Source organism: Malaclemys terrapin, chromosome 6, assembly GCF_027887155.1.
Source record: "Malaclemys terrapin pileata isolate rMalTer1 chromosome 6, rMalTer1.hap1, whole genome shotgun sequence".
Lineage (NCBI taxonomy): Eukaryota > Metazoa > Chordata > Testudines > Emydidae > Malaclemys > Malaclemys terrapin.
In genome coordinates, this window is record NC_071510.1 from 83,454,406 (window position 1) to 83,466,910 (window position 12,505).

Genomic DNA, 12,505 nt, shown 5'->3' on the forward strand with positions numbered 1-12,505 from the left:
GGGTTTGCCCTTCATCAAATTGAGTTAATCTGGTTTGAAAACCTTGCATACAGACGATGCAACCCATTACTGTGAATTAACTCCGCGTTTATTGGGAACTCTTGAAAAGTGGACTAGATATACTTCAAATTGAATTACAGTTAGATCTTTTGTTCATGCGCATGCAATCACTGTGCACCACTTTTATGATTTCATTGGCTCTCCCACAGTGCTTTGCAGGTCAACTGTTACTGACCTGTCCTTTTATTTGTAAAAAGAACAGGAGTACCTGTGGCACCTTAGAGACTAACAAATTTATTTGAGCATAAGCTTTCGTGGGCTACAGCCCACTTCTTCGGATCCGAAGAACAAGTACTCCTGTTCTTTTTGCGGATACAGACTAACACGGCTGCTACTCTGAAACCTTTTATTTCTGTGACCTCACTTTCCTATTGTCCACAAGTTTCCAGGATGACCCTTCCCCCCAGTTAAAAGCTGGCACAGAACCAAATTTTGCCACTTTGCTCATCGATCCCAGTATATCATTATTTTGGCAATACAACCACATAGCACTGCAGAAGCCCCACAACATGCCTCACCCAGCTGCTTGGAGCTGTGCTGAGATCCTGGATCTCACAGCCACCTGGGGAGAAGTGTCAGCTCAGGAAGCTCTTGTGGCATGCCACAGGAGTTAGGACCTTTGTGTGGACATTGCAAAGCAGATGTCCTAAAGGGGTCATGACTGGGATGCCGACTGGATAAAGAACAAGCAGCTCAGAAAAAAGTGCATTGGAACGAGGGATAAGAGGAGACAATCTGTTAGAAGACATGTGACCTGACCATTTTTTGATGAACTGGACACGATTCTATACAATTATAGTACAACCCGTCCAAGATGCTGCCCACACTCTTCCCCCGCACCAAGGATGACTGGCTTGACCCACTGGTGGCTGAGCAGGAGGATGCCCCTTGAGAGCCAGGATCTTTTTGTGCCTCAGGAACCTGATGATGACCAGCTGGAAAGTGAGCCTCAGTCCTGCCTTGCTACAATGGACCCTTCCATTGGCTGAGCCCAAATCCCATCCAGAAACCCGGGCCGGGACTGAAGAGTCAGGTTCCCTGGAGGGAACTACAGCATGTAAGCAGCTATCTTTACAATGTATTATTTATTATTATTGTTGGCTGATGTGAGCTAAGAGCCCCCGCCTTCCTCCCAGTCTCTGTTCTGTTTCAAAATGGCACCCACCAGCATGGTGCAATCACAGAATGTACCCTGTGCCTCTCTGCTCCCCTCCAGCAGTAGATTCAAACACCGAAAGCATTCATTTGTGCAACATTCAACAGTTTATTGAGACAGGGCTTACAGGAAAAGAAATTTGGTTAGTTTTTGTAGTTTTCATGAGGTATAAATGCACACTGCATGCTCGGTGAAGGCACAAAAAAATACTATTCTTCACTGAGGTAAAAATGCTCTATAACATGAATTCTAGTTGACAGTCATTGCAGGACTCTGTTTTTCTCTATACTTTCTCCATGTCTGCAGGGGAGACATAGCTGAACTTAACACTGAGAAATAGCTCGATTTTGTTTCACACATCCCTCCCCCAATATAGTTTTCCACCCCCTTCATTCCTGCAGCACTTCTGGGGGGACCATCCTGGTGAATAACTTCACAATGTATTTCTCTGATCTGCCCTTTGCCTTTTTGTATAAGACCAATCTCTGCCTCCTAGTCACCTGCCTCAGTGTAACATTATCAAGAGTCAGGATAGCTTAATGGTCATACAGAAGGAATTACTATCCAGATCCTGCCCCCCATGAGCCTCCCTTTAAACCTCTACTCCCATAGAAGTGCATCCAGCACACAAAACTGCAAAAACAAACCTGGAACAAACCACTCATCCCATCCCTAAGAGCATGAAAACAGACACAGTAGACTGAAATCCAAATGCATTCAGCACCTTCATAAGAACATAAGAATGGCCCTACTAGGTCAGACGAAAGGTCTGTCTAGCCCAGTATCCTGTCTTCCGACAGTGGCCAGTGCCAGGTGCCCCAGAGGGAATGAACAGAACAGGTAATCATCAAGTGATCCATCCCCTGTCGCTCATTCCCAGCTTCTGGCAAACAGCATACATTCACACCACTTACCATCTCTGAGGTTCCCCCCAAAATGGTAAGAGACTCAGCGGGAAATAAAGTCACATATACCTACTAAAAAAAGCTGTCATGACTTGTCTGTGACACAAACAATAAACAACTGTTTTTTCCCCCTACTCCCACAATCACAGCATCTGCAACTCCCAGACCATCAAGGACAGGGCCTCTGTGTACTGCTGACAGGCTGGCCAACCTGAAGGAGAAAAAAAGGAAGACGTGGGACAGGATGGCAGAATCACAGAGGAAAACCAGGCTGGCTAGGAGGTAGAGGCTGTACATGAGGACCCAGAAGGAGAAAGAAATGCATCTCTCCCAGAAGATTGTGGCAGTGGCCAAGGACAGTGTTGCAGTGGCCAGGGAAAGTGTGGCTGCATCCCAACCCACTCCACCCCACTATATGTGCAGGCCTCTGACTCAGAATACAAACAGTAGGCATCACTGGCAACATTCCTCTCAGTATTTATGTTTTCTGTGGGACACCTTACTGGCTGTTCAAACCTCTGAGCAAGTCTCCACCCCTTGCGCTCAGCAATATTGTGCAGAACACAACAAGCAGATATTATGGTTGGAACATTTTTTCCCTGTTGCTTCCAACCTATTCCATAAACAGCATCATCTGCCTTTCAAAGGCCAAAGGCACACTTGACCACCATTCTGTACATGTGTTCCATAAGTTGCCCCATATAGCTTGGGAATGCCAGGTGTGCAAAGCCATCAGTAATGTCCTGGGCCCTCTCCATCCTGAAGTTCTCTTGCTAGTGCTGGTCATCTCAGCTCTGCCGAATGATTTTCTCCCATCAATCTACACTGGTTTCCTGGGTCCCAAATAGCACTGAATGCTTGTTGGCGATCCAGAAACTGGTCCTCTTGTTTCAACAGCTTCGCATCATCCTGTTCTTCTGCCTCATCCTGCTGCCACCACTGTAGATTATCCTGCTGCCGCTGCTGCCATAGAATATCCTCCTGCTCCCACATCATCCGCTTGGTGCTGAGACAGGTGGATAGAAAACTGGCTAGATCGTCGGGCTCAACGGGTAGTGATCAATGGCTCCATGTCTAGTTAGCAGCCGGTATCAAGTGGAGTGCCCCAAGGGTTGGTCCTGGGGCCGGTTTTGTTCAATATCTTCATTAATGATCTGGAGGATGGCGTGGACTACACTCTCAGCAAGTTTGCAGATGACACTAAACTGGGAGAAGTGGTAGATATGCTGGAGGGTAGGGACAGGATACAGAGGGACTTTGACAAATTAGAGGATTGGGCCAAAAGAAACCTGATGAGGTTCCACAAGGACAAGTGCAGAGTCCTGCACTTAGGACAGAAGAATCCCATGCACTGCTACAGACTAGGGACCGAATGGCTAGGCAGCAGTTCTGCAGAAAAGGACCTAGGGGTTACAGTGGATGAGAAGCTGGATATGAGTCAACAGTGTGCCCTTGTTGCCAAGAAGGCTAATGGCATTTTGGGCTGTATAAGTAGGGGCATTGCCAGCAGATCGAGGGACATGATCATTCCCCTCTATTCAACATTGGTGAGGCCTCATCTGGAGTACTGTGTCCAGTTTTGGGCCCCACACTACAAGAAGGATGTGGAAAAATTGGAAAGAGTCCAGTGGAGGGCAACAAAAAGGATTAGGGGGCTGGAGCATATGAGTTATGAGGAGAGGCTGAGGGAACTGGGATTGTTTAGTCTGCAGAAGAGAAGAATGAGGGGCGATTTGATAGCTGCTTTCAACTACCTGAAAGGGGGTTCCAAAGAGGATGGATCTAGACTGTTTTCAGTGGTACCAGATGATAGAACAAGGAGTAATGGTCTCAAGTTGCAGTGGGAGAGGTTTAGGTTGGATATTAGGAAAAACTTTTTCACTAGGAGGGTGGTGAAGCACTGGAATGGGTTACCTAGGGAGGTGGTGGAATCTTCTTCCTTAGAGGTTTTTAAGGTCAGGCTTGACAAAGCCCTGGTTGGGATGATTTAGTTGGGAATTGGTCCTGCTTTGAGCAGGGGGTTGGACTAGATGACCTCCTGAGGTCCCTTCCAACCCTGATATTCTATGATTTTATGATTCTAAGTCCAGTGCAGAATTCATCTAGCTCTGAGTGCTGTAATACAGCCCAAGCAGCCTGTGCATATTCATGCCTGCCACCACAGCGGCTCACAGCATTGGTGTGTCTATGCTGGCTGACAGCAGCTATAAACAGTGCGAGACAATGGGGCAGAGATAGAGAAATTATGGGATTTTTAAAAATGTGAACCAACATAGCTTCCCACAATTCACAGTGAAAACAATCCCAGGACGCACAATGCTCAGCAGCAAAGCAACGAACCATGGGCTATCCCCAGAGAATGCCATGCCCTCAGTTCGCAGAAAGCTGCCTCCATGTGTTCATATGATGCGGATTGAAAACAGAACAGGCATTCTGTGTGCACACTGTTGGGATGACTTGAATTCAGTGAGTTACCTGAGACTCATAAAAGCACTTTGGCTTAAACCCCTTGTGTAGATGTATCCTTACTTTACAGGTTTAGGGTTGTTGTTTTTTAAGGGTTTTATAGAATTCATTCATACTTCAAGCTGAATTTTGCACTGGAGAAATAAGTCCAATAGCACCAGTTAAGATACACATAGGAGGAGAAATCCATTTGGCTTGATGCCTATAACTTTCCAAGAAATCAATAGGAACTATGTGCATGTGAGGAGATTGCTCTCAAGAAACAGAAGAAAAATTCTTCAGCGTGGTAATCTAAATCCTGGCAGGAAAAGTGCAGAGCACTCATGTGACCAAAAGGAAAAACTGAAGCCTAACTGGTTTCTTTCTTCACCTAGATTTGCCTTTATTTCCCAAACTTATCTCTGTCCTGAAATGACATGAATCGAACTCGCTGTATTCCCTTCCAAAAACATGAAATTATTCACAAATGTTTAAGAAACTTTCTAGTATTTACAGTATGAAGTACACATCTCTGTTTATGAACTTCAGTCACAAATAAATTATCTACAGAGAAAAACAACATCTATTATAAATATAATACCTACCTTCACAATTTAATTGGGTTGTGCGGACTCAAGATGGACACTTTACATTGTCATGGTGATCCCTTTCTGGTAGAAAACTAAGACCACCAAAGAGCAATCAGAGAGTGGTAACGTTCAGTCTCCACGGCCCTAGCTGCATTAGGCAAATTGTTTAGATATTTTCTACAATTGAACACACCAGTTCAACATCAACAGTGACATATAGAAAGTAAAATAGGATCAAAAATGAGATTAGTATATGTGAAGATTGTTAGCTTCCAAATATATACAAAATCAAGCAAGAAAATGAAGTTTGTCTTGTGAATGCAAGTTATACAACTCCTTAAGTAGGTCCAAAGTGCAAGGTAATCAGACATCCAAATGGCTGTTTGATGATCGTAAACCACAGTTTACTAGGGCAGAAGCCAAAGACATAATTCGTGTCTCATGAAATCCTGTGGTGCAGGTGTTGTTGCATGCTTGGAATGACTTACACATCTGATACTTGAAACTATTATATCAAGATGTAACTGAAAATACAAAGACTTTTTTTTAAATTCAGAGCACTTCACAGTCAAGGCCCTGATTCAGCAAGGTACTTAGCACACATGTAACTTTAAGCAGTGACTTCAGTAAGACAACTCACATCCTTAAAGTTATGCATATGCTTGAGTACCTTGCTGACTTGCGACTAAAAGACTGTGACCTTTAAGTCATCACCAGGGACATTGTAAGGGGCAGCATTCCGGCCAATCTTGGGGTGGCACATTCCGGCCGCCCTGTCGTGGGTTTTTTTTCTTTTTTTTTTTTCTTTGGCAGCTCTGTCTGCAGCTCTGGAGCCCCCGACCAGCTCCCTGCACTCTGCCAGTCCCAGCCCAGCCCTGCAGGGGCACGGACCCTGACCGGGGGGGGGGGGAAACTAGCGATCCCCGCCGCTCACCGTGCCGCTGGGCTCCCCAGGACGTGCCACTCCCCGCCGCCTGCACCGGCCTCCACCTACCGCGCCGCTCTGAGTCCGGCCCAGCCGAGCCGCTTTAAAGGAGCGGCTGAGCCAGCACCTCCTACAGCCCCTGGGGGCTCCGCCTGCTCGGCCGGGAGAGGCCCGGCTGCAAGGTGCCACCCTTCATCCCCCTGTGAGCAGCCTTGACCGCCCTCCACGCGCTCCCTGCGGCTGCCGGGTTTTTTTTTGCTTCAGCAGTCCAGCCACCCTTTTTTTTGCTTGAGCCGGCCCTGGTCATCACACACAAGATGCTGGGCGCCAAATTCATCCCTGATGTACCTTCACTGAGTTACACAAGAGTTCAATTTATCCCTAGATTCTTAATTAGACCTTGTATAATATGCATATTTAAAGTATGTTTACATACTTATGGTGAAAATACACGTGTAAGTCCATTGAAATAGTTTCAATAAGAGAATGCTAAGGTTGCATGGTTAAACACTTGAAAGATGAATTGGCAAAGTTAATGTGCACACAACCCTAACTCTGCCCCCAGTGCATGGCTATTCACTATAATACAGTATTTAATGAACACACACTATTTTGCAAGTAATACAGTATAACACGATACAATAATTTTCTACAACCTTAAATCCACATGTATAGCAATTTTTAGTACTGCAGGACATTAATATCAAAAGTATATAATAAACTTTACTTACTTATAAAACACATTGCAGGTTAAATAGAGCAAGCAAGAGTAATAATGAAAATTTACTGGCATACATAGATTGCCTACATTTTCAATTAGGAGAGCTGCATAGCTGTCTGATTCCCTGAAAGTGTGCTTTTAACATAGGTTTTGTATGAAGGATAGCGTCTCATCCCTCCCAACAGAATTTGATCTGCCACTAGGGTGTTCTGTTTCTCTCCATTCTGCTCCCTTGTCAGACAAGAGGCTGTGGTGCCCTTGCATCTTAGCAGAGCATCAGGCTGTTGCTATTATTGAAAGAAGAAGCTTTTTGGCTTCAGGCACTCCCTGGTGTGGGTTTGGTGGTCATTCCCAAATGGCAATGCAACAGACATTTTTTTTTAATTGTACCAAAAGCCGATAGTTCCCTACAGTGATGGGGAAAGAGTATATTCCCCTCTTGGGACAGCTAATAACTCTACTTAATTAACTATCCCATTAATATATTGTTACCATGTTTCAGATAATGTAAGTGATACAGAGGAAGATACTATTTCAACTGATCTAACCCATGTGCAGAGCATTGAACTTGTCCTGCCTCCTCATGCAAACCATCATGGAAATGCATTTGGTGGCCAGATTATGGCGTGGATGGAGACAGTAGCTACTATTTCAGCAAGGTACTTTTCTGTTTGATGGCATCCTATATGATTCGGAAAAGACATGCTGTGTGGAAAATCAAAAGTACTCCAAATCCATCATTTTAATGTTAAGGTCATCACAGAGTTTAGTTACAAATGAGAAGTGAAAATAAACTCTATTGTGATCTTTCTTCCTATTGAAGTGCAGGGGATGTCTACATATTTATATATAGGCTTTTCTATGGCACTTATTTCCAGAACATCTGAGTGCTTCACAACACTGCTGAGAAATATTGCTATCTCCTCTTTACAGATGGCGAACTGAGGGACAGAGAGATTGTGATTTGCTTGAGGCTTCAAAGCAAGTCAATAGCAGAGCTAGAAATAGAACCCAGATCCTGATGGTTAGTGCAGTGCCTTGACCACAAGAATATCCTTCCGTATATGGTAAAATCCTCAGGCCCAGCATCAATGAAATCGTAAAATGGAGCAGCTGCTCAAGGACAGTCTGCAGCCCCCCATGCATAGCAGAGATGAACTCAAGTGTGGCCAGTGGGTCTGAACAATGTGAGAGCCACTACCAGGAAGTGTGGATGGGCACTGGCATGGGAGTCAGTAGAACTGAGTTCTATTTTAGCCATTGACTCACTATATTATCTTGGGTAGGTCAAGTAACTTCTCTGTCTCTCAGTTCCCACATCTGTAAAATGGGAGCAATAATCTTCCCCAGCATCCTTTGTGAAGTGCTTTGAGATCTACAGATGAAAAGTGCAAAGCATTATTGCTACACCCTGTAGGTTCATTAGTGGCTATGGCCCAACTGAGCAGCTGCTCTGCCTTCTGCCTTTAGGCTGGAGGGTTCCATCACCTCAGCCTTGACATTGGTTTCCCACACAAACAAAGCTTCTTTGTATGGGAGACCTGAATTTATATCAGAATTCCCCTCACACACCACCTGACCTACTTCATTGCAGGGATGCTAGCAATGTGTTCGTTTTTTACTTTAATAAGTAAATGCCATTCCTTTTCCTTATTCATGTAATTTTGATTCATAGCCAGTTAGTTTCTCTGTAGTTCTTAGATAAACAACTCATTTTATTCAAATTAGAAAACGCACTGATTTTACATCAGTGTGTAATTCCATTGACTTCAAAGGAATTACTCCTCATTTACGCCAGTGTAACCAAGACCTGGTCCAAAATATCAGGCTCTGCTTCCCTTGGCTATGTCAATGTACAACTAACCTGAAAGTTAAAATAGTTTATTTGGAACTATGAATATTGAACATAATTTATCAGGTTGAAACTTTTAGGAATAATAGCTCATGGCAGAGACAATATTGGATGGAAACAGAGCTTGTATTTTATGCTTGAGAAATAGCTGCCCTCGCTACAAACCTTTTGTAAGGCAACAATTAGCTCTGACCTTTGTAGGTACCAGTTAGAGTTGCTATGGCCACAGGCTGAGATGGGGAAAGCGGGGGGTGCGGAGGGGAGGGGAAAAAAGCAATACTTGAAGAATAAATTTAAAACACCCATAGAAAGGTTTTTCAAAAGGTTATGTCTCCTTTCTAAAAATTGTGAAAGTAATTGAGCAGCTTAAAGACAGTACTGCAGTAATTGAAAATCCATTTGAACCAGGGCTGTCCTTTCTGATATTTTATATGACCAATAGAAGTATTCAGAGCTTTGTTTTCTTGGAAAATAGAGCTTAATATTTAGGAAAAAATCCCCCTTTAAAAAAATCACATCCTTTCATCCCCTTGGTATTTTTGGTAATGTTGTATCTTTACTGTGAGTGTTGTAAATGAGATACCCATTTAGCATTTTAAATAGGAAGAGCAAATTGTGTTTAATGAAATTACAAAGTCATTTAATGTATGTGTCTATTATAAAGATGCTCTATTCAATTAATTAGTAACAGATAATTGTGTGCATTTAACAATACTGGTACATTAGTTTACAAAGAGTGCAATTGAATTAAGAGCTGAGACTACTACAAAACTGTGTCATTTCTAGGCTAAAAATGTGTATGATGAAATTCTGTATTCATATATGTATGCTTTTCTCACTAAATTTGATGGGCTTTTCCTGCACATTCATGAGGGCAGAATGTGACCCTTTAGAGTCAGGAAATAAATTGCATTGTTGTTATTATTTATCCTGCATTAGCCCCAGTGGGGCTTAGGGCTGTGAAGAACAATAGAAAAGTCCCCCTACAAGAATTTACAAACTTAAAAATCACAATCCTGCAATTACTTAATCACAAGTGCAATTCTGAGTAATCCAGTGGGGCTCCAATGGGACAACTCAGATGAGCAAAGTAATGCATGTGATTAAGTGTTTTCAAGATCAGGGCCTAAATTGAGAAAAGAGAGACTAGTGAGTGTAATAAACAACAGAAAGGTATGGGGAATGGAAGGATGAGGTAAACAAAAATAATAAGAGAATTTATATTAAATGAATATATCTTTAAGCCTTGATTTTTAAAAGTTAGGCATTCAACTTTGGATTTCTGCATGGGCAGATGGCCAGTGGTACATCTAACTGTCTTTTTTGCATGTTTAGAAACTCAGTTCCAAGACTCAACTTCAGTAGTTGGATGCAACTTTTAGAAAAAAGACATATTTCCTTAGTGTCATTACAAATTAATTCAGGTTGTAGCTGGGTGAATTTTTAATTTATGTTTCACATAATCATATACTTCACAAAACTATATTAATTTCTGATAAATGTGAAGAAACTATCAGAGGTAAAAAGGATGTATGGACTGAAGTTCTTACATAGATACATTGTCTTTGGCCCTGAGCAAGTTTCACTAACTCGAATAGGACCAGATTGTGAACTCTTTACTCACACTGAACAATATTTTACTCCAAAAGTAGCCCGGTTGAAGTGAGTGGGGCTCTTTAAGAAGTACAGTACTACTGAATGAATGAGAGTAAAGGGTTCATAATCTGGCCCAATATGAGATTTATTACAAGTAGTGAGGCTTAATTAGTTAAATATTTGTAAAGTGCATTGCAAATGAAGCAGCACAATAGAAGTGGTATTATATTTTGAGACCCAGATTCTGTGCTGTTATATAGCTGAACGTGCTGTCATTTATGAGAAGTCTAGGGATTAAATTAGGCTTGCATTGTGAACTTCTAATTTGTGCCGACCTCATTACTTTAAGTATGTCAAATAATTCTGGGCTGTACCAGTACAGAAAAAAGAATTACAAGACCATATATTCTGTTTTGTGTCTCTCCTGCTTTCTCATTCAGCCGTCTCTGTCGTTCATATCCCACCTTGAAATCAGTTGATATGTTTAAATTCCGGGGACCCTCCACTGTTGGTGATCGTCTTGTCTTCAAAGCAATAGTTAACAACACATTTCAGAAAAGGTAAAACTATCTATGTGCTTGTCTCACGGCCCTCATTGGGGTTTTTCTTATCAGGTTTTTAATGAAGAAATGTTTTTAAAATAGCTCTGCTTTTCTCATTTAAAGAATAGTTTGAAGCTTAGTTTATTGTTTATTCAAATCTAAAAGATCATCCGTACCCTCTAGTGATTGATATCCCAGTTCTGCAAACCTTAATTACAAGTGTAATGCTAAGCAATCCAGTGGAACTCCAAGTCTCCAATGGGACATTGTAGTCATTTGGACCCTGATCCTGGAGTGTACTCCATGTGGGTACAGGGCTCTATCTGTGTGGAGCTTATTGCAGAGTCCAGGCCCTAGCAGCTGCTTCCTGGTTGCAAAACTCTTGTTTTGGAAGCGGGAGGAAGAAGGGGAGGGTGAGGACATCTGGTGTTAAGCCCAGCCAAATGCTGCCTGGAATAAATGGGTGCAGCTGCCATAGAAGTCTTTATACCAGTTGCGCCTGGTTCTAAGTTGGGCAGAATATGAGTGTTAATGGGCATTTATTTAGCACAATGAAAGGGCTTGATGCTTGAATTCAGTAAGTCTGCTTGGTATCCATCCTGTGGGATAAAGCAGACTTAAACACAGTGGATCCTACCTTCTGAGGATCCCCCCTATGGTGGGGGAAACCTCCAATGACTTAAGGCTACTATAGAGGCTCCTACACCACAACACCCTTTCTGAAACCTAGCAAAGAGTGTGTATGGTTGCAATACCCCTTTGCCAGGGGGATCCCCAGCTACTGGAATGACTCCTTGCAGTCAGGCATAAGTAAATGACACCAGGGAAGTGACAGTCCCCTAGCCAGCCTGGGACCGGAAATGTCAAAGTCGCTTAAACCCATCTTTGCCCCGACCCCGACCCCTGGTCCTGTGATAAGCACTGCTCAGCCAGACCAGAGGCTGTGGCCTAAGAAGGTAGGCGGAAGTGCCACAGGAAAAGCCACAGGAAGGAATAAGTTACAGCCGTCCCTCCTCGAACTTCAGCTTATATTATGCCATGTCAATATTTCTGGAGAAAATAGGTGGCAATAGATGTAATTCCCACTGCTACTCCCTTCTATCAAGGGCTGAATTTGGTCCCCCGAGGACACCAGCTTGCTGTGAGTTACCCTTGTCTTGCGTATCTGAATGCCAATCAGTGCAAGTTCGCTCTCACCCCCAAGTCTTTCCCCCCCAGTTCCCACATTCTGCTCATCATTAGGTATCTAAGCATCTACACTACTTTGCTACTTCAATTCATTTTCTGCCTATTTTAGTCCTGACATTTATCTTACACCACCTTTTACATCACTGCTGAAATATGCCTCTGTGTCCAGATAGAAAACTAATCATTAATTGTTCATATAGCCGAAATACTCAGATTTCTATCACTGTTGTTCCCTGTACCCAAGAAGTGTGTAACAGCTTTAGTTATTATGTTTGTCTCATTGCTCAGGGCCGGCTCCGGCATTTTTGCCGCCCCAAGCAAAAAAAAACACGTGCAGGGCGGCCGGAGCCACGGTGCAAACTTTCGGTGCCACTTACTTGGTGGCTCGCGGCTGCCTCCCCCAGCCGCGCTGGCTAGCAGGACTCCCTGCGCTGCAGACATGCCCCAGGCAACGGAGTGTGCGCCCCAGCTAGTGGGGCAGAGAGAGAGAAGGGGGGCGGCCAGGGCTTCCTTCAGCTGGGGTGC

At 43.4% G+C, this 12,505-nt stretch overlaps 1 protein-coding gene across 1 annotated transcript in view; it reads left to right on the top strand.

Annotated features, from left to right (window-relative positions):
- The window catches only part of ACOT12 (acyl-CoA thioesterase 12), a 46,579-nt gene that overhangs the window by 16,406 nt on the left and 17,668 nt on the right, over nucleotides 1-12,505 (top strand). Inside the window, exons 6-7 of the mRNA XM_054032924.1 lie at nucleotides 7,305-7,461; nucleotides 10,691-10,810. Coding sequence (XP_053888899.1) covers nucleotides 7,305-7,461; nucleotides 10,691-10,810 — 277 coding nt within the window. The remainder of the gene's footprint in view (nucleotides 1-7,304; nucleotides 7,462-10,690; nucleotides 10,811-12,505) is intronic.